The 22,620-nt window shown below is 42.5% G+C and overlaps 2 protein-coding genes across 10 annotated transcripts in view; one reads left to right on the forward strand and one right to left on the reverse strand.

Moving 5' to 3' along the window:
- The window catches only part of cmss1 (cms1 ribosomal small subunit homolog), a 154,900-nt gene that overhangs the window by 76,744 nt on the left and 55,536 nt on the right, over positions 1–22,620 (forward strand). The window contains exon 1 of one of the 8 annotated variants that reach the window (XM_007895741.2): positions 11,066–11,174. The exons of 6 other annotated variants lie outside the window; for them this stretch is intronic. Coding sequence is in view for 1 of the 2 variants with exons in the window: in XM_007895725.2 (XP_007893916.1) it covers positions 16,067–16,133 (67 nt within the window). In the remaining variant the exon portion in view is untranslated. Of the gene's footprint in view, positions 1–11,065; positions 11,175–16,051; positions 16,134–22,620 lie in introns of those variants that run through there. One more of the 8 variants, XM_007895725.2, reaches the window with a different exon arrangement.
- Positions 1–22,620, reverse strand: part of filip1l (filamin A interacting protein 1-like) — a 125,592-nt gene that overhangs the window by 67,182 nt on the left and 35,790 nt on the right. For both annotated transcript variants that reach the window (XM_007895745.2, XM_042334349.1), the window contains exons 2-4: positions 4,935–5,216; positions 3,588–3,761; positions 1,386–1,564 (exon numbers count right to left, since the gene is read on the reverse strand). In XM_007895745.2, the coding sequence (XP_007893936.2) occupies positions 1,386–1,564; positions 3,588–3,761; positions 4,935–5,210 (629 nt within the window). In that variant the 5' untranslated portion in view covers positions 5,211–5,216. The remainder of the gene's footprint in view (positions 1–1,385; positions 1,565–3,587; positions 3,762–4,934; positions 5,217–22,620) is intronic.

Below are 22,620 nucleotides of genomic sequence, written 5' to 3' on the forward strand. Positions count from 1 at the left end.
GCTGACACCTCCAGTGCAGTACTGGGGGAGCGCTGCATTTTTGGAGGTGTCGACCAGTTTTGTTGTCTTAGCCAACAATCTCCCGAATAAGAATTGGTCACTCACTTCATGGCTGTTTGCGGGATGTTGCTGGGCGCAAATTGGCTGCTGTGTTTGCCCACAAAATACACAGACGCACCATTTTACAGTATGTGAAGCATTTTGAGACTCCCTCCTGACGTGAAAAATGCTGCATCGAATGCAAGGATTTTTATTTTTATATTATGCCGCTTTAAAAGACTTTAAAAGAAAAAGAAAATGGTCAACGATCTTGCCTTTCATGAGAAGTCCAAACCAAACTGTTAGCTCACACAGATGACGTTACCAATGCACTTAACCTTCTTTTCATTCAGCACACTGCTGTTTTTCCAAGCGCTCTACTGATAAGCATCACTTACACAAGCATTCCTTTCAAACCCATTCAGAGGGTCACTCGCACTAGGAAGCTACATGACTTGACAACTTTATTTTTTGAAGTCAGCCGGGTGTCTGGCACGTGCAGATACCCATCACCTTAAGAGCATCCAAACCAGACAGAGAGTTTGATGTACGCCACTCACACACGGAAATATCTGTGTGTATAGAATGGAATGTGAATACTCTCCCTGAAGGGATGTGCCCTGCTTGCCTAATTCTGGAGGGTATTAGCCGCAGATTGGCAAGCCCAGGTTGGAGTATTGGAGCATCAGCCAAAACTGACACTATGCTATGATCTGCAGACCATACGAGTCTTCTTTTGACCGAGGAATGTAAATATTGTTGCTGATTGTAAATTTACAGCTATCTTGAAGAACTGGAGTTTGGGTATCTTGTGCGTTGCTCTGTGAGTAAAACAGCTGAACAACAACATTTAATTCTAGGCCTCTCTTAGACATGAACATGCCACAAAATGTTTGGGGATCAAGGCTAAACATAGCCCCCCCGCAAGTGTTTCAACAGAGCATTTTTGTTGTTTACGTCGGCATAATTGGCACTGGAAACTAAATTTTTCAGAAATTTAGTGGCAGATGACTCAAGTTCCCTGGAATTTTTGAAAACATAATTTTGATTCAGTACGGACGTTTTCATTTGCAAGGGAGCTTTTTCCCTGGTTTCAGTGCTGAATGTATCAAATGAGACGCCAAGATGAAACTGGTCCAAATGTGGACTGTAAGCAATGCCATCAAATGTGATTAGGGGATGTTTTGGGAGATTTCCAGTTATTCCTCACTGGGACTATTTCCAGTGTTCGCACAGTGTTGTGCATCATATCCTGGGAATGTAGAGTTGTATGTGTGTGTGTGTGTGGTGGGTATGTGTGTGGTGTGGGTGGGTGTGTGTGTGTAATTATACTTTTTCCATCTTACCGTTCGCGTTCTTGCTCAAGGAGGTTGGTAAATTCGTCGCTCTTGTCCATGTAGTCCACATGTTTTTTTTTCTCATCCTCCAGTTCGTAGACTGTGAGCTTATGAGACCTCTCAACCAGGAGAAGTTGTTCCAACATCCGCCTGTGAGTCTCCTTCTGCTTCTCAACGAGTTTGTCGAGCTGCGGTGTAAGAATTGTATTCAGTTAGAATTCTGTTTTGCCCAAGTCTGCATCAGTTTGAAGATATGCCAGTTGAGTCTCCGTTACAAGCGAAACATTAAGAGTTTGACAATTGCAGTGGAGTCCCATTATGATGCACTGGTTGGGGGCAAAACTGACGTGAAAGGTGCTACACAAATGGAATTTTGTTGTTTTAAAGCTATTTTTGAGCCTTCCATTTTGTGTGAAGTCCACAAGCACATCAGCCATCCCCTTAACATTGTTATTGCTTGACAGATATGGAACTTCCCCAGATCAGTGATATCGATCATTTCTCAATCTACTCTTTCATCGTCCCGTTCCCCCACTAAGAGTTTCATAATCCTGAAACATAAAGCAAGAGTAACTTAGAAAGGAGTAAATTGACCTGCAACAGGGGACTTCCAGTATGTTTCATTCATAAATTCCTGACAGAATAGTGGTGGTTTTATAGTTTTTGAACGGAAAACTGGCTTTGTTATAGCACATCTCAAGTCAAAACATCTCGAATCCTTCATAAAAATTATGCTATCACATGCAGTGTCTTTCCTGTAGGCAAAATGCGGCAGCTATTTTGCATGCAGATAAATATCTAATTAGGCCAGAGTATTGTTGGCCAGGGAGAAACTCCCTTCTCTTTTCAAGTAATGGCAGCGATCTTTGTTTTCTACCAGAACAGGCAGAGGGGACTTTGGTTTAAAGAGACTGTGGGCTTGAATCAGCAACTTCGTGACTCAAAGGCAAGAATGCTACGATCTGAGCCAGGCTGAGTTTTGAAACATTTTCTGGTACTGTTCATGAGTCAACTTGTGAGTGAAACATGTGAATATAGTTTGACACTTGCTAAAAAAACCAATAACAGAATCGGTCTTCTAAACAAAGCCTACTAGTATTAATATAATAATACATTATTTATAATAATAATACAATGCTTGTATTTGATATAGCGCCATTCATGTCAAGAGGATATCTCAAAGCGCTTCACAGAATTTATTGTAAAGTGCAGTGATTGTTCATTGCGTATGGATTATTGAAGAAAAATATCGCAGACAAAATTCATGGTCTACCATTTTGCAAAGCAGTTGTGTATTTCATTTGCGAGATTTTTAAATATAAGGGGATGTATTTGTTCATTTTGTTTTATTGTAACCGACTCCAATTAGCCCACATCCCTCTACCTATCTTTAAATCTTAAAAAACTACCTTTTCAACTGTGCCTACAGTCACCTCCCTCTCCCCCCTTTCTCCCTTGCGCGGCATCCAATCCGCCAGTGTGACTGAAACACTCTGAGACTCCAAGGTGAAGGGCGCTATGTAAATGCAAGTTGTTGTTGCATTATCAGATACAACAGGAGCAAGACAAGCAAAGCTTGGGCATATTGTAACCTAGTCACACTCTGTGAAATAATGAATGGTGTCTGCTAATGTTCCTGCAGTAATTATTTATTATTCACAGCTAATTTGCCAAACAAAACATTGCTGCGAACCACAAAACGGTCTATGACACGGTCAGAATTAAAATGTTAATTGTTACCAGTCTGACCCCCCCCATTTCCCAACCCGCTCCCCCATCTTCCCCAATTCCTTTTTTTTGAATTGCTCTCACTTTCTGGCTCTTTATTTTTAACGCAGATTTACAGTGCTTCAGTAAATGCCTCGAGGTGAAATAACACAACACTTGGATAAGAAATGTGAGATGTTGCAATATTTTAGAATCCATAACAAAAGTTTGCATTCTTCCACCAACTCCTAAAGCCATGATGTGAGACCACACACAACGCCCTCTTCTCCCCACCCCCTGCCTAACCTGAGCTCAAAACAATGAGCACTGGTTCCAAGATCTTCTCTGCGGTATTTATACTCCACGCAAGCCTTCACCCATCCCAATGCCTTCTCCTTTACCCCTCCTAAGAAACGTCCAAACTTAAATCCCACCCCAGTAAAACGGGCAGCCATTCTATTTGTAAGTGGTCTTAGTACTTTGAAGGTTCTATAAACCACGTACCTCAACCATGGGTCTTTCGTAGATGTCCTCCTGCAGTGGCTCGCTCTTGGACTGGATTGTGTCCCGCTGGAGAGCTTGTAGTACATCTTTTGGGGTAACAAAACCATACTGTGCTTCCAGCAGCGCCAAGTCAATCTTTTCAGCTTTCAGCACAGTTATAACTTCATCTCGAGCCTAAACCAAAGAAGTGCATAAGGTGAAGTGGCGTGCAGCACTGCTCTCTCGCACCTGCGTGATATTTACAGAAGGCTATATAAATATGCATTATCTTTGAATTTAACTCAGTGCCTTTCACCTTCGAGGATGTCTCAAAGCACTTCACGACATATACATACTGGGAAGCGTTTGAGACGTCCTCCTGAGTTATTATTCATTGTAAAGTTTGGTTGAAACACTTTGGGACATCCTCCCAGTGAAATTTACAATACGATGTACAATGTATTGTATTGATCTCATGATTGTGTGACTTGCAGGTGAACACAGCAGCTAGTTAGTGAGCGGCATTGAGCAGCAATGTCCAACACGAGGCGAATGACTGATTTTTATCTGGGGGTTTATTGGACAGGACAATCGAGAGAGAAACTCCCTTCTCTTTTTGAATAGTGCTGTGGGATCTCTAATGTCTCATTGAACAGGCCCATAGGATCTCAACAACAACAAATTACATTTGTATAGCGCCTTTCACTTCCAGAGGACGTCCCAAGGGGAGGGTGGACCTAGGAGGGTGACTGAAGGCACCGTCAAACAGGAGCATCTTGAGATGGGTCTTGAAGGAGGCAAAGGAGGGGACTGTGGGAGTTCCAGAGAGTGGGGGCAGAAAAGCTGAAGGCCCACCCTTCAATTTCAATGTCTCATCCAAAGATGGCACTGCATTGGAGTGTCAGCCTGGGTGATGTGAGGGCGAACATGAACCTACAACATTGTTATTCAGAGGTGAGAGTGCTACCAACTGAGCCAGGCTGACAGCTTGGAGCTACCTTGACATATTGGAGAAGCACATAACTGTATCATAATAATTATACCATTCTTTTTGCTATGTCTATATAATGAGGAATCCCAATATAACGATGTAACGAAAATACTTATTTTTATTCAGTGATCTGCACAAGATGGAGACATTCTACGCAGATGTTCCATCCTTAGCTTGCAATGAGGATCAGCTCACTAGTGTGGAAGGCACATCCTTCGATATAGTGTGGTTAGAAACAATTAAGGAACATTCTTCCACCACAAGATAGGTAAAAGGTAGAGCATCTTCTTGTCATTTTGAATCCCCGCTTGTGAATTGAGCTCGAACGCCAGCGTTTCAGACCGTTTGAAAGCTCGCAGGTAATTCAGGTTACTGACCTCCAATTCACCTTCAAGAACACTGAGAAGGAACAGCAGGTCATCTCGAGACAGATCTTCCCGTTTCTTGGACGATGTCTTTTGAGCCTTTGCTTTTCGCTTTCGCAGAACGGTGCCCGTTTCTTCCATGTAGTCCCTTTTACCCAGATTCTCACTCATGTTAATGGTTCCCGACTGTAACTCGTCCCTTTCTGAGCTTCGACGGTGGGACCTGCCTCTTTGTTGCGACCTTTTGGATTTGGATGCGTTTTCCAGGCTGTTGCTTCTTGATCGCATTTCCACCTTAAACACAATTTAAAGATAGCTTCTAAATGAGGGAATTTTTAGAACTCATCTGTTAGTTATTTCGCACACAGCAATTTAGCAGGTTTGTAAAACACGCAATGGATTGCTCATTACTGCTGGCATTTTTGGAGCTTTTCAATGTAATTTAAGGTAATGAAACTTTTTACTACAGTATTTTAAACTTGTTGACAATGGCAAATATTACCCGAAAAGCAGTCAAGGTTTCCAACCTCCTTTTAAAAAAATCCTTTTGGCAACTCATGTTTTAATTTTGCCATTTCCAGGTACTGGGAATGAGCTGCATTTTCAGAGGTGCCGTCCTTTGGATGAAATGTTAAACCGAGTTCAGGTAGACATTAAAGATTCCACGGCATGACTCAAAAAGAGAAGGGAGTTTCTCCCATTGCTCTGACTGACAGTTCCCCAAATAAAATGGGTCATTCACTTCATGGGACATTGCAGTGTGCAGATGGCCTGCTACATTTGCCTACACAGTCATTTTACAGTGAAATCCTGTGAAACGCTTTGAGATATCTCGACAGCTGTTAAGGAGCTGTATCAAATGCAAGGACTTTTGTTCTTTCAGTCCTCACTGACCCTTAGATTCTTGTTCTTAACTTCAAATGCCTTCACAGCTTTGAACCCATCCCTATCTCTGACTCCTGTGGTCTCTGCCAACTCAGGCCTGCTGACTTCATGTCCTCAGACCCTTCAGCAGTGATCAAACCTTCAGCCGCTTTGCCCCTGCTTTCTGGAATTCCCTCCAACTTGCACTATCCCCTCTTTCACTGTCAATAGTTAATGCTGTTGCTATTACTCGGAACTGTGTGTTTCTGTGTGTGTGCTGGGGTGAGGGGTCTTAACATTATCTTCTCCAGACAGAGTACTGAGGGACACCCCAGAAGGAGCCTTTATGAATAGTGGAATTATTTATGTGTGTTTGGAGAGAGGAGGGGGGTGTGGGGGTTGATGGGGTGAGGCAAAAGTCCCCTGATTATTGCAAGGTGCAAGTTTCTTGAAGTGCCCTCTGGGTGAGTTACTTCCTTCCTCTGAATGGCAGCAGGAGCCTTGGTGTGCACAGGAGACAGAATTCCTCTCTAAGAACGAGAGAAAGGTTTGCTTCTGTGCAGGGGGAGGCAATCCAGTGATTCTCATAACAGTCGGCATCAGAGAACGCACACGCACGTGCGAGCGGGCACATTTTGCCAATTTGTTAAGTGAAGCAGGCTGCAGCCCTCCTGGAGTTGTGCTTTTACAGTACAGTGCAGAGCGTGAACCTGAGACTTTACAGTTTTTAAGACCTGCTGACCCCATTTTGATTGCTCTTGCAGTCACAGCGGTTTGCAGTCTGGAACCTTTCTCCTCCCCTGACATAAACAATGTGACACATTAATTATCTACAGTTTGAACTTGCTCTGTCTGTGGAATGACTTCATATTCAATAGAATGCACAGCATCCAAATCACAGTAGGAGGTTTTCCGCTTCGTGTTGCTTAGTCGATTGTTTTGCTGTTCACTGAGTTACAACATATTGTTGGAGTTTCTGGGGAATTTATTTTAATGCCTTGTACAACATTTTATCCCTCCCCCACCCCACCTCCCCAATGATTGCAATCTTGGTCTGTCAGTGGCTAATTTTGCCCCTATTGCTGCAATATATGCACTTGAATCCTTGTATGCTCATACTCATGCAAGCAGTCATCTTGGCGCTGTTGGTATGTCTTGGATCAGAAGTCTTGGGTTGCAGGCTCAAGCCTCTTGTTGGCAAGATGTGCTCATAGCTAGACTGACACTCTAATTCAGCACTGAGAGTATCCTGCGATGTCGGAGAGGGAAAGGAGAGTAGGTTTTTGAGTGAGACATTAAACTGAGCTCCTATGCGGTTGGATGTTAAAGGTTTTGTGACACCACATTCAGAAAGAAACGGGAGTTTCTCCTGGTGTCCTGGCCAATCAACAAACCAGGGTGGAGTCCTGTAGGGCATGCGTTAGAGCACCTGCCTTGCAAGCGAGGGGACCTGGGTTTGATTCCCGGACAGGACGAAACCTAAGGCAAGTTTCTTACTCCACAAGCCTCTGTTTACCTAGCAGTTATAGTAGAAATCCAGTTGTTAGACGATTGGCGGATCGCTTTCCTGGGGTAATAATCCCCTCGAATCCCTTTTTAAAAAGAAAATGTGGTCACTCAATCCACGACTGTTTGTGGAAAACTGTTGTGTGAAATTGGCTGCTGCGTTTTGCCTCCAAAAATATACAGTCAATTCACTTTACAATAATTCTGAGAAGCAATTGAGACGTCTCAACGACGTGAGTAGGCGCCATATCAAATGTAAGGAATATCATTAATCCTACAAATGAATTGTCCATCAGGCTCAGCCTGTGGAAACAGTCACTACATTTGGCAGAATTTCTTTGCGGGAGCATTTGAGATGATTGAATGCGATAAGGAAATATAAAAAGTTACTTAATCGTTCAGCCATTCAGCCAGGTGTGTGATTTTAAGCAGGCTCTGAGAAAATGAATGATGGTTAAACCGGAACTGAAATGAAGGGGGGGGGCCAAGGGAAAACAAAGTAGGTGACTCGAAAAATTAGAAAAAATCCAGATGGATTATAAGAAAACAAACCAAACAAAATGCAAAAAAAAAAGTAGGAAGAATTAAAGGATTAACTCCGAGGTCTGGTGTTGACATATTTCATCGTATAAGGTTATAGGTAAAGTCAATAGCCAGAAGATTGACACTATGTGTATTCTAATTTTAGGTGCGTCTGCATGGAACAAGAAGGGAAACTCTCCATGTATGGAGCCTTCCTCACACAATCAAATTCAAAACCAGCCCAGACCAAAAGGTCGAAATTCCCCTTTTCCCAAAGGTTACTCGGAAGCCTAAGTGCAAAGAGTCTGAGCAGTCAAAACCAACTTCCTAATGGCCACAGATTTATAAAACTAACCAGAATTTTGTTCCAAGTATGAAAACCTCCTGAGAAAATCACAATAATAAGAACTGGTGTGGAAATAGAAATATTTCCAGTGACAGCTGTCTGGTGTGGTAACAGCTCTCGGGTACGGTACAGTGATTGAATATTTGGAGGTGAATTCAGTAGCCCATTTGTTCATGGCAATGTCTCACAAACAACATGAGGTGAATGACCAATTTTATTTGGGGGATTGTTGGTCTGGACACCGAGAGATACTCACTTCTCTTTTCAAATAGTACCATGGGATCTTTAACATCCACCATAACAGATGAGACCTCGGTGTGTACCCCCAGCACTTCATTACACCCCCAGGACTTCACTGAAGTAGTAGCTTAGAGATGTGAATACAGCTGGAGTCTAACCAGCTAAAACCGTAGCTTCCAACATGGACTTGGAAAGGCAGACCAATTAATGGGGCCATTTTGCTCCCATTAACCCTGCAAGCCAAAGCCTGAGGTGGTCCTAGCTGGACAGGCAGCGGGAAAGCTTGCCGGACACCAGTATCAATGGCAAGCTATGCGGTTTTAGCTGGTTAGACTCCAGCAGTACCTCAATGCACTCTGGGGAACCCAAGCCTTGGCTCTTGCTAACCTGCGTTTAATACTTTCCAGAATTAGGTAAGCAGGATGTGTCCCTCCAGGGAGAGAGTGCACATTCCATTCCTACAATTTATCTCTGGAATTTCCATGTGTAGGTGGGATGCATGGAAATCTCAATTTGGTTTGGATATTCTTAAAGGTGGAGGTGGTACAGACACCTGGCTGACCCCCCAAAATCAGGAAAAGACTGGGTGGGGTTGCAGAACGAGTGGAGGTCATTGATGTAGAGAAACAAGAAAATGTATATGTTGAGGGGATAGCAATGAGCCCTGATCAGATGGAAAACTAGTCAGAAGAGCGAGAGGAGCAGGGAGAGGTCTATAAAACCTATTCACTTCGGCCGCCTATTCTCAGCAAAACATCTATTGATGGAAGTGTGCTGAACGACTCCTGATCTAGTCTCTGTTGTATAACTGGGACTTGAAGTTCTTTTTAAAAAAAACTTAAAGCTTATAAGACGGGCAGTATATGGACGGCGGTGCTGCTTACATTGTGTGACTACCTTTTCCCAGCTGTGTCAAAACCACAGCCAAACTGCGCTGGTTTGGCAGAATTAGACTGCACATCTTGAACCAATGTGGTGGTATGCAGTGTATCAGCGGGTATTAAGGTACCAGAGAAAATGTTTCTGTTCAAGGCTGTTAGCCACTGACATCACGATCTTTCTGCAACAGAAAGTTCTAAGGTGGATTATTTATGACTTTTAGTGGGTTCCTTTGTGGGCAAGTGCTAACGTGTGAGGATCCTGTTTTCTGCATTTATAGTTTTATTATTATTAATAATAATCCTTGGCATTTGATGTATCGCCTTATTACGTCATTGAGAGCTTCACAGTATATAGTGTAAAGTAAAATGACTGTATATTTTGTGGGAAAAAAGCGATAGCCAATTGCGCACAGCAGTGTCCCAGAAACAGTTGAGGATTGAGTGACCAAATTATTATTATTATTATTCTATTTTTTTAAAGGAAAGTGATCCGCCAATCGACTAACAACTGGGTCCCTACTTACTACTAGGTAAACAGAGGTGTGTGAAGTAAGGAAACTTGCCTAATGTTTTGCCCTGCCCGGGAATCAAACTCGGGCTTGTGAGGCGAGTGTCCCTTCCTACAGAGATGATTTCTAATATTTCAGCCAAACCAACTTGAGAGAAATAAGGTCACAAGATTGCTTTGAATGAAGATCCTCCTTTGGCCTATTTGATCTCATCCTTCCAGAATACCCACCAGAATGTTCTCCCGTCATAATATCAAGCTTTTTCTTAATGAGCCCAGCATCCTGTCCTCAATGATCCAGCCTGGTAACCTGTTCCAGTTGTTAATTACCTAGGTACAGAAATACTTCCTGGGTTCCCTCCTGAAATTGCCCATTGCAACCCTAAGCTGGCTCAGAAGTATTAAGAAACTTAAATACACTTTCCAAGTTTATAGTGGACTTTAATAATGTTAAAAGAAACAATTGGTGTGACTATTATTGTTGTATAAGTCGGTTTAAGCCCCACAATGGGACTTCAAGCCCACCGTCAAGGCTGATGCTCCAGTGTAAAGTTAGGGGAGCGCTGCATTGTTGGAGGTGCTGCCCTTCAGATGAAACTAAAGTCTCATCTTACCTGTTCAAGTGGATGTTAAAAATTAAAGATGGCACTATTCAAAAGAAGTAGGGGATTTTTCCCAGTGTCCCGGCCAACAATCTTCCAGGTAAAAATGGTCATTCGTTGCCTAGTTATTTTTGAGTATTGGTGTATGCAAATTGGTACCACTGCCGGGTTCACCAACAAAGGCAGTCACTACACTTTGAGTGACCTCCTCACTCCCCAATCCACCTGGCGCCTCCACTCAACTGGCACCGGCCTCCTGCTTGTCCCTCGTGCCCTCCGCTCCACTATTGGAGGTCACGCATTCAGCCACAACGCCCTGAAAGTCTGGAACGCTCTCCCTCAATCCCTCTGCCTTGCTTCCTCCTAAAAATTTTCCTTTTCGACCGTGCTTACAGTCAACTCCCCTTCCCCGCCTTGGAATCAGGCTCCGCCACTGTTAAATGCTCTAAGACGCTGTCCTGTGTGGAGGGTGCTAAATAAATGCAAGTTGTCGTTGTTATAATTCTACAATTCTATGAAAATGCACAATGAGAAGCAGTATGCCAAGTTTGTTTCTCTGCATGATGTAGGTATACAATCACTCAAGAGCTGAACAGAGGTCTGCTCGAGGACTAAACTCAACGTTCTAATATCCGTTGTGTGGCTGTTTTATGATTTGCAACAGAAAGGGTCATGAGAACATGGAATGCACTGCCCCAGAAGGCGGCGGACGCAGAAACAATTGGCATGTTTAAGAGGGAGAGAGACAGGCACTTGGGAAATATGAACATTAAGGGAGAAAAGGTGAGGAAATGAAAAGAGGGAAGAATGACTGAGCCATGTGAGCAAATTCCTATTTTCTGTGTCACAAAAAGTTGATTATTGCTGAGACTTTGTTTCTTAGAATTCATGCATTAAGTGTATTGAAGAGTGTCAATTAATACATCGGGGTCCGATTTCTTAATAATAATAATCCTTTTCATAAAGCACCTTTTACATCGGAAGATGTCTTAAATTGCTTCACAGGATTTACTGCAACGTGGAGTGATTGTTTTGTAGCGAATGCGGTAGCCAATTTGTGCACAGTAATATCCCATTAGCCGTGAAGTAAATGACCGATTTTTCTGGGGAGATTGTTGGCCAGTACTTCCTGCTGGAAAGTGTGTGTATATGCGCGTGTGGGGTGGGGGAAGCAAAACATTGTGTGAGGCCAGGAGCAGGCTTGTTTGCAATTTTGTCAGAAAACAAGGTGAACCTTATTTACTTTATTAGCAAACAATCTGGTCAAGGTCCAGTCCAAATTTAGACCATCAGTGGTTCGTAATGAAAATCATTGTCATCATTCATGCTAAGAATCAAAATATTTGTTGGATAACTCCAGAGGTCAGGATTTATCTGAAGTTATTCATGTAAATTTATTCTAAATCTACATTGATGACATTGATTAGAACCTCAGAGGGAACAAATCATTAAGAGACTCATCAAGAGATTTTTCCTTGGTCTGATACTCTTTCCAATTTTTCAAGTGTATTTGTTTTACAAAAATAAGCTTTGCAAAGCATCTCGGGCCTCTCCAACGTTTTCAAGTGGGTACTGAGTGATTCTTGTTAAAAAAATCATTGTCTTAGTTACTGTCTGTGGAGCGAAGAGATTAATCCTATAAATCACGAGTATATTTAAAATAAAATTCTAGAAACTGAGAGGAACAAAACTCAGACACCATGACAAAGGAAGAATAAATATCTGTCATTTAGTGAAACTTACCTTTATCAGCTTCTCTTTTAAATGCATAAGCGTCTGATATTGTTGCAACATTAGGTGTTGGACTGGCTCAGTTGGTAGCACTCTTGCCTCTGAGTCAGAATGCCTTGAGTTCAAGCCCCACATCAGGACTTTGATATTACAAGTCTAGGCTGACACTCTAATAAAGTGCTGGGGGAACGCTGATTTGTCAGAGATGCTCTCCTTCAGGTGAGACATTAAACTAAACGTATTCACATGGACATTAAAGATCCTATGGCAATATTGGAAAAGAGAAGGAAGTTTCTCCCGGTGTCCAAGCCAACAATCGATCATTCACGTCATGGCTGTTCTCTTAACAGTAGACTCCTCTGAAGATTCACTTTGAGATGTCTTGATGACCTGATAAAGTGCTATGTCCAATGCAAAAATTATTATTTTTCATAGTGCTGTATTATCACTGACAATTCGATTTGGTCTGCCAAATGGTGCTGTTGACGGACTTTTAAATCTAATTTACAGTGACACCCTTATCAGTATGAACCTTCTGAATAAAGCTGGCGACTGTCATTGGCTTTTACACTAATGAAGAATGGTGACGTATTTTACTTCGAAACCACAACTGTAAAGTGTGGAATAACTCATGCACCAGGTTGTATGGTATCTGGGCTTCCTGACTTACCTTATGATCGTTCACATGTGTAATTGCTTTTTGGATTATGCCGTTCAAAAGTGACATCATCTTTAAGTGTATGGGTATTTTGTGAAAAGAAGTCTTGTTCGTAGCATTCAACCCATTAATGGGGAGAAAGCAGTTTTTATGAGGCAGTCATTAAATATATGGGAATGAGTAGAGAATTAAGTTTTCACTCTTTCTGGATTTATTGCCTCCCCTAATCCAGTTGCTTTTCGTTAACTCTACCACTGGCACGGATGGAGCTAGCAGTTGTAATTTGCAGCTAAATAGTTCCAGGACGATATTAACCGCTTTTGAGTATTAGCACTGCGGCAAGTAAGAGATAAGCATCTGATATGGTGGGATTATGATGAAAAAAGTCAATTTCAAAGTAATTTTTACAAAGCATCTATGCTCTGTTACAGTGAAGGGTGCCTTAAATCAGGCCCAAGGTTAATAAACCTTTGTCAAAACTTACTTTGCCCCACATTGGAAGAATTTTCTCCCCCTGGGTAGGATGGAGCTTATTGCTACACAAAACGTCACGTGGCAAACATGACTACTTGAGAAGATTTTAGCCTCTTGCTTTGCAGAGGTGAAGATTTAGATACACACGAGTTCTGTGCACATGTGGTGACCTCTACACTTTGCTCCAACATGTTGCCATACACAAGAGGCCTAGGATCTTCCAAAGAGTGGCCCCTTTCTGGACGATCTTCTTATCTTGATTTGTGAAAAAAAACACTTCATGCCCCAGCACCTCACAATCTCTCATATCTCTGCAACTTGCTCACCTTCACTTCTCTACCTGCACCCTTTGCTCAAACAGCTTGGCCCTTCTGCACGTCCCTCGACCCTTCTGCTCCACTGTCAGTGGCCATACTTTCAGCCATTATGCCACTCCCTGCCTCAATCCCTCTGCCTTCCCCCTCTTTGCCCATCTTCAGATTGCACCTGGAAATTTTCCTCTTCAATCATGCCTATGGTCACTTCCTGTTTCTTCCCGGCTCAGCGTGAAACTATGCCATTGTTAAGACTCCGAGACCCGACACCATGTGAAGCGCGCTATATAAATGTAAGTTGTTCCGGGTATATTTTTCTCTTGTGATTATATGGAGATTCTTCTGCTTTATCATAGAAAAGATTAATAATGAGGAGCTTTGAGAAAGTCTTTATAGATAGGCCACTGCTCTAATGAAGAGCAAGTTTTCCTGTTATAAACTGCTGTGTCTTTGAAAGAGTGGAATCCTACCAAGTTTCACTCACTTTCTTACTCCATGAACAAAATAGGCACATAAATGTATTGTCAAAAGTGAATACTGCTGTCAGTACATCTTGTAATTATCAAACCATTGGTACTGTACATTGGTTTAGTTTTAAAACTAGTCCAGACAAATGGGATGAAAGTATCCCATTGCTGACTGTAAGAGTCATGATTGAAATGAGTTTCGAACAAGCAAATTGAGTATAATTTCAGTACAAAAAATCACTAAATTGGCATTCACACTCAAGGAGAGAGTGAGGAAGATATTAAGGATGGACAATGTTCAGGCACACGATGAACAAGGTTATAGAAAGTGTTAAAATACATTAGAATACATTAGAATATGCAGTACAGAAACAGGCCATTCGGCCCAACTGGTCTATGCCAGTGTTTATGCTCCATGTGAGTCTCCTCCTGCCCTTCTTCAACTAAGCTTTCAAGTATAACCTTCTATTCCTTTCTCCCCCATGTACCTATCTAGCTTTCCCTTAAATACATCTAGCTTTTTCTTAAATACATTTAAACTTTCCCTTAAATACATCTATGCTCTATGTTCTGTGATTACCCTTATGCAGGTTATCCTGAGATTGAGTTTAAAGGACCTGGAACAGAGCAAAATGAGATTTACACTACATCTGGTCCAGTCAAAAGGCAGGTTTGGATGAAGAAGGCTCTTCGGCCTATTTAATCTCATCCTCACATCACAACATCAAGCTGGTACTTAAATGAGTCCAGTATCCGGGCCTGCATCTGAGCTTTGTTGCTGAGACTGGTGGGCATGTGGTGGTGTATTGGCAATGTTTTAGAGCGTCTACACATTGTGATCTGGTTAATTAAGCAGTGCACCCAATCTCAGCCCCACTGCAACTGTGATCTGCTCCGCAGGTAAAGCTGAGACCTATCCTGGGGTAAGGTACCACAGGCACAGGTCACTTCCTATAATCAATTGTACGCCTGAATATTGAGCACCAGCTACTTATTGTCGCAAAGCTTCTCAGCTGAGCATGATCTTACCTTCATTTGGGGTAATTATTTGGGGAGGACAAGTTTGCATGGTTACGGGGAGAGCGTGGGGGAATGGGATTGATTTGGATAGCTCTTTTCAAAGAGACGGCACAGACACGATGGGCTGAATGGCCTCCTGCTGTACTGTATAATTCTATGATTTGATATTCATACGTGTGTACTTGCCAGGGGAGAAGGGGAAGGGGTTGGGGAGGTCATCATTGGATTGTGACTGGGAGGAAACACGATTAGATTGTCCCTCTCTCTAACACTGATCCACTGGTAGCACCTCTTGGGTTCACCAAAGACTCGGGTTAAAATAAAACCTGGGAACCTTCTGGTCTGTTTCACTTGGGCTCACATCAGGCAGGTAGGTGCTTCACCAGCTGAGCCATTGTGTGTGTGTGGGTGGTGGGGGAGGGGGTCTCCTTAATTAATAAGGAGAATTAGGGGTTAAGACTGCCTATCGGGATACAGACATCTCAAGTAAGTCTGGCAGCACCGGCCAATGAAGTCATGCTTGAAAATACCATTCGATACAATTTTGAATTTTTCAAAGGGTTCAAGCAAAATTTTTACATTGGAAATTATTTATGGGTCTGTTTATTCTAATCTGTCCAAACATGTCACTGCTCTGAGAATTAAGCAGTACCGACCCAGTGCTGACGTCAAAGAGGTTAGAACTGAAGGATGGATAGCTGCAAGAAATGGCATTTGACCCCTTTCATTCCTGATAACTTAGTCATCGCTCAGTAAAAAAAGATACATTTGTAGAGCAGTCTCAATGTTGCTGAGCTGGATTCTCAGCACTCTTTTACTTTTAATAGTATATTATTACACAAGACAATGGAAAATGATGATGTTTGTTTTGGTAACCTTAGAAATGGCCTTGACTGTCAGACACAGCTTCCCTTTTTAGTTGGGTTTAAGTCATCAATTTAAGATAGTAAGCAAGGGAGCGAAGAGAGAGATTAGGAGAGGTTTTTTTTTACACGCACACAAAGCTGTGGAATGTCCTTCCAGGAACGGTGGCAGAGGCAGGATTCATGCAAACTTTCAGGAGGGAACGAGGTAGAAGGTGGGCTGAACAGATCACTCTTTCAAAGAGACGGCATAGAGCCGATGGGGCGAATGGCATTCTTCTGCGCTGTAAATTTCTATGTTTCTAAGTCACAGTTCAGAAATGCTGATACTTAACAGGAATGCGATTAACCACTCAGTTCATCAGGCGAAGGAAGATGTTTTACCAACAAGACCTTTTTTTGGTCAGCTGGGTGTATGGAGTATCCAAACCAGCCTGAGAATTTTGTTTTCGATTTGTTTCCTTGTCTTGTTTTGTGATGGTGGTGAGGGAGGGGGGTTTCCCAGGAAAGGGAGTGTGAAGGATTGTTATACAGTGAAAAACTTTTTTCAGGAGAAGAAAGTTAAAAGATCAGAGTCCTCAAGATATGTATTTCAACATACTAAAGGCTAAAGGAGCTGGTTAATGGAGCTAACGTGGGCATTACAAATCTCTTTCCGGCATAAGTTGTCTTCACGCTGCTTTAAAACCTAAAAGGAAAGTAACTTGTGCATGTGTGTGACATGCGAGGGACATTTGTCTATCTTTCCGCGCTCACCTCCTGTGTTTTTTGGGGTCGGCCGGGTTTCTGACATGTGCGGAAACCTGTCACCGTGCTTAAGAGTGTTCAACCCGAGACTAAGAGTTCCACATATAATAATAATAATTCGTCCATTATGAATAATAATAATAATCCGTGAATTAGATTTAGTGCCTTATCATGGATTTGAGACATCTCAAAGCACTTCACAGAATATATTGTAAGGTAAATTGACGGTATATTTTGTGGGCAAAACGCGGCAGCCAATTGCACATAGCAATGTCCCACAAACAGTCATGGACCAATTTATTATTATTTTGTTAAAAGAAAACTTACCCCTGGAAAAGTGATCCAACAAATCGACTAACGACCGGGTACCTACTGCCAAATAAACAGAGACGTGTGGAGTAAGGAAACTTGCCCAACGTTTTGCCCACCTGGGAATCAAAACTAGGTCTCTCGCTTGCGAGGCGAGTGCTCTAACCACTGAGCTACAGGACTCTAGTTGTAGGCCAAGTATACACCGTGGAATTTCCTTGGCCTATGGCTTCACCTCAAAGGTGCTTCAGGACTATGTCCTGAAATCACAACCACACGATGGTAGGAATGCTTTCAGAATACTCCTGTCAGGGTCTGTGGAGTTGTTCTGGAGGTAGCACCGAAGAAGCACTCACAACATGGCTTTTTCTCTTCTTCCCTTTCCCACCCTCTTCCTCTTTATTCTTATTCCAGTTCGAAGCATTTCACGATTGGTAAGCAGAATCCAGAATGCTTGTGCGTGCAGAAACATTTGCAAATCAGAAGTTGTCAACTTTAAGGCCAACTAGTTGGCTGGTGAAAATCTGTACATGGAAGGATTGGCGTTGAGCGTGAAGCTCCTTACAGTCTGTATGAGTCCCCTAAATGCTCAGTCTGTCAACAGCCATAATAATGACGGTGTCTTACTGGAAGTGGTGAGGGTAGGGGTGGGTGGGGGGAAACAGGTGCCATAGGTGATGTTCCCCATGGGAACTGGTGCTTCCAGAGGTGGCACAAAAACACACTCGTTTAGCTTTTTTTAAAATAAATTTATACAATCATACAAATTTACAGCATAGAAGGAGGCCATTCGGCCCATCAAGGCTACCACGCAGACTCTGTTTGAGGAATCCAGTGGCAGTGGTGCAGTCTCTTTTATCTTACCACACGCCCATCAAAGTAATGATTGGATCTGGTGACTGTGTGGTCAATCTAAGGAAGTAAATAAGTGCTAGGGGGTGCCTGGTTAAGTTGATAAGAACACTTGTAAAGGGCTGCTTCATTATTATTACAGTACCTGGATGTGTGTTACAAGACCTTGAAAGGGGAAAGCCTGGTGCAAGCTTAACCAGATGTTAAGGTTTTCTCTTTTGAATAAGTTGAATTGCTGCTTCCTCCTTTATCCAGAAGGACGACAGATATAATTATACTGGAATATTGCTCCCCACCCCCAAACACCCATACATACGTACATTACATACAATTACACATGCAGGCACCCACCACCCAAACAGTGTTTCATCTGCTGTGCCTTTTCTTCATTGGTGTAATTAAGCATCATGCTCACGTACTGTTAATAATTTTTAGTAGCCCTGAAGTAGCCTTATGAACTTGATTTCCAGCCTTACGAAACGCCAACCACCTTGTTTGCAGGGCCTCTTCCAACAGTGGAAACCACACTACATATTTTCAGCACCAACCATCCATTATGTGTACATAATGACAGACCAGCATCTCACATTGGCAAAAAACATGGCACCAGTTAGTCTGCATTAGCTCATGCATTCTGGATAACATCTCAATGAACTCAGGAACTTGTGAAATTCTACAATGACTTGCTGACTTCTCACTACATTTTTAATGTGAAGAATTGGCCGCTTCCCTGGCTCGTGACAGGCTGCTTTCAGCCTCCCCCGTCCTCTTGCTAATAAACCATATTTGTGCAGTTGCAGAGATACTGGCTTGTAAATTCACACTATTTTTCTTTTAAATTTGTACTCCCTTAGTTGATGATAATACTCCTCACATTTGATACAGCGCCTTATCAAGGCGTTGAGACATCTCAAAGCCCTTCGTGCGATTTACTGAAACGTGCAGTGACTGTGTATTTGTAGGTGAACATGGCAGCCCATTTGCACACAACAAATATCCCAGAAACAGCCAGGAAATGAAGTTAATGACCAATTTTATCTGGGGGATTGTCAACTAGGAGACCGGGAGAGCTCTAAGTCCTGACGTGGGGCTTAAACTAATAACCATGGGATTCAGAGGCGAGATTGCTACCCACTTGAGTCAGGCTGGCGCTAACCGATGGGAACCGATACTGTGGCTGGGAGATGCGGGAGGGAGGGAGAGTTTGGTAAAGGGATAGAATGCAGATCTAAGGCAGGAAAGTGTTATTCTAAGGTAGAGAGTATCAATTTTCTTCATAACTAACATGAATATCATGACATTTGCATGTCAGCCAATAAAACCATAGCAATGTACAATACAGAAGAAGTCCATTCGGCCCATTCTGCTTTTCTAAGAGTAATACTTTCAGTTCTATTTACCTGCTCTTTCCCCATACCTCTATAGTTCACTCTTTGTTAGATATTTTTCTAGCTCTCTTTTGAAAGCTCATTTGTGAAGACAGCTGCCATTAAGTCAGTGTCAGGAGACCCATGCAGTAATTGCTTAAAAGGAAATCATCCGGATAACCAAAATTCAAGGATACTTTAGAATTGGGATGCAGGTTGTAATAGTGGGACCTTTCTTTGCAATAGCCCAGATTTACTGTGAAACCCATGGTTTGGAGGGTCAGTCAGTTCTACGTAAACCCTTCCTTTCTGAGGTTATCTCTCAGCAATTACAGGATCCTGGAGGTTTTATTTTGAATGTTGGAACAGTCAGGAAAATCGCTGAAGAATTGACCGTTCAAAAAGACTGAAAGACAACATTGATTCAACTGGATAGTGGGGCCGTTCATTGGATTCATCGGATGGTCTTTCATGGTTTCATCATGTATCACATGAAGGCTGTGGTAGAAAATTTCCTGTTACCACAGGCACTGGCAACTGAGGGCACATTGTTTTCTGAAAAGAAAGATACCATATTGCCAACTTGCTCTGATCATGAGATAGTTTGACAATTTATGACAAGAATTTCCTATTGAGTACATTTGCACAGACATGCCCAGTGTTTTTGGTGTGCTACTTGCCCCTTCTTTCTCTTTTTTTATAATTTTTTTAGTGTGTCCAATCATGTTTCTGTCCTCTCACCACTGGTGTACTCCTCTCTGCCCCTGGTCCGGCTCCCTTTTTGCCTCTGATCTGGATTTTTCTCTGTCTCCTTTTGCTGGGGCGCAGTTTCATGGCCACTGGTACCCCTCTCAAGTGGTCATTGTTCGTGCCAGAGTCTTGACAGTGAATAGGTCAGTTGGTCACTTGACTCCAGAGGGAGTCATAGCCAAACCTGAACCTCTCCTCACTCGGTTACCATACACGTTCACAACCATCGCTGTAGAGAGAACAGGAGCTCCAACTGAGGCTCATTTTCTCCTTCCTTCCTAACTGAGAAGGCCAGAGACAGTTTAACCTTCCTTTGCAACCCTGGCTGAGACCAGCAAACTCAGCCTGGACCAGGATTTGAATCACTGAGCTCTCTTTCCTTTTCTTAAATATCAGCAACAACATTAGCCTTTGTGAGAATTACACACTGGGCTTGTGTATCGGTTTAAAGATTGAGCAGGTACATTGAAAGCATTACAAGAACGAACTTTGTTTCAATCGTATCCTTGCCTTTTTGGGAGCGGAAACTCAAGATAACTACCCCTGCCGCCTTTGATCTCCAATCGTGTGAAATCGTTTCCATATTAAAGAATTGCTATATTAAAGAACTACTGGTGTGCATTAGATAATGGAAAATATTTGGCTTTTTTTTAACAATCCTTAGTTAAGACCTTAGGAATCGAGGCAGACTATACAGCCCATCAGATCTACCCTGCGATTTTATCAGACAATTTTGCATTTGTTAAAGCCAATTCCTAGCTCTCTCACCATTCCTCTTAATGCCCTTCATTTTTGGTCAGGGTGTCTGACATATATGGAAACCAATCACCATGTTCAAGACCAGCCAAACCAGACCACAAGTTCTACACCCATATATATATATGCCACCTACATTCAGGAACCAAGACCGTCACTGACATGATTACGAAATTAAATTGCCAAGCACCTTGGAGCCAGTTCATCTTCAAGGAAATCCCTTTTATCTCCCCGAACCCTCCCTCTTCCGCCAACTGAGATAGTCCTGAGTTGGTCATTTGACGTTGGACAAACTCACGTTTGAGCTTCCTGTTAAGCAGTGCAGGTCAGCGTAAAATATGTTAAAACTCTTCCTACCGAGCTACTTTCTGAACAGCTACTTTCTGAACAGTGAAAATCAGTCCTCTTTCTTTTTATTAAATATCAGCAATAACATTAGCTATGTGAGAATTACACACTGGGCTTGTGTATCGGTTTAAAGGTTGAGCGGGTACATTGAATGCATTGCAAGAACGAACCTGTGTTTCGTTCAATTTTCAGGCAATTTGCATATGTAGCTTCCGGGCATTGTGTCCAACAATCTCACAACCCTTTGTGCAAAGTAGCCTTTTCCTGTTTCACTTTTAACCAGTTTAGTTGTATTGGGGAAAGGGTAAAACTTGTTGCTAATCCAAGTTTTTTGCATCCTTTTGTGAAATATAAAACCTGTGAGCTACACCACAACTTCCTGACTTGGGGGAGTTTTAGGATTGCTTGGAGTGACCTTCTGAAAATCACTGGCCAGAGAGCGAGCATTTTGGCCTCACTGTTTGGAAGTTACTATGTATCATATCACTGTTTGGGAAGATGGATTCGGCATTGCTTTTGACAATGTAGTGAGCTTTCCAGCTGAATATATCTGGAGATGTTGGCCTCGAGAAGTGACATAGTTTCTAGCAGTTTTAGTTTAAAGTCTCTCCCTCTTGCCTGCATTTCTTTTAGATTCTTCACCCTTCAGATGAGACGTTAAACTGAGGTCCAGTCTGCCTGTTCAGAAGGTATCCCGCAACACGATTTGAAAAGAGAAGAGAGTTTGATTTTCCCAGTGTGATTCATTTCATGGCCTGTTTGTAGGACATTGCTCTGTGAACATTGACTGCTGTAAACAAAAACAGAAGTCTCTGGGAACACTCAGCAGGTCAGGCAGCATCTATGGAGAAAGGAAAATTAGTCAACGTTTCGGGTCCATGACCCTTCGTTAGAACTGGGGCCTGTTGGGAGGGAGAGGCTTTTAAGGGCTAATAGTTGGGTGGGGGGAGGCAGGGCAAGGAAGACAAAGGAGAAAATGGGGTAGAGGATGGGATGAGTTAAAGAGGTGTTAATACTGCAGAACAAAAGTGGGGTGGGGGCGAAAGAACTTGCAACAAAACAGGCAGAGCATGGAATGAAAAGGTGTGTCTGGGACCGCAATGATGTGGGAATAGTCACAGAAGAGGGGAAGGGGAAGGGGGAAGGTGAGCATTGACTGCTGTGTTCACCTACACAGTCACTACACTTTACGGTATATTCTGTGCAGTGCTTTGCAACATCTTGACAATGTGATAAGGTGTAATATCAAATGCAAGGATTATATTATTATATATTTAGTCCAGCCCCATTTCTCAGTCCAAATATTTTTTCTTACCCCACTTTCTGTATCAGATCAGTCATTCTTACTACTTTTGAATGTATTCCAGGACCCCTATATCATGTTCATAAATATGTATTAGCTTCACAGTTTGTACATTGCCTCTTAACAGTACTTTGGCTCTATTCCCACTATCCCTTTCTTGGCCTCTCCCTTGTTCCTGAATCACTCATCTAGGGCATTTTGTCACATGTCAGTTCCCTTTTTCAGACTCTCTGTCACTCCCCCATCTGTCTCCAGACAAGGTTGCCATCA

Source organism: Callorhinchus milii, unplaced genomic scaffold (assembly GCF_018977255.1).
Source record: "Callorhinchus milii isolate IMCB2004 unplaced genomic scaffold, IMCB_Cmil_1.0 Scaffold4, whole genome shotgun sequence".
Lineage (NCBI taxonomy): Eukaryota > Metazoa > Chordata > Chondrichthyes > Chimaeriformes > Callorhinchidae > Callorhinchus > Callorhinchus milii.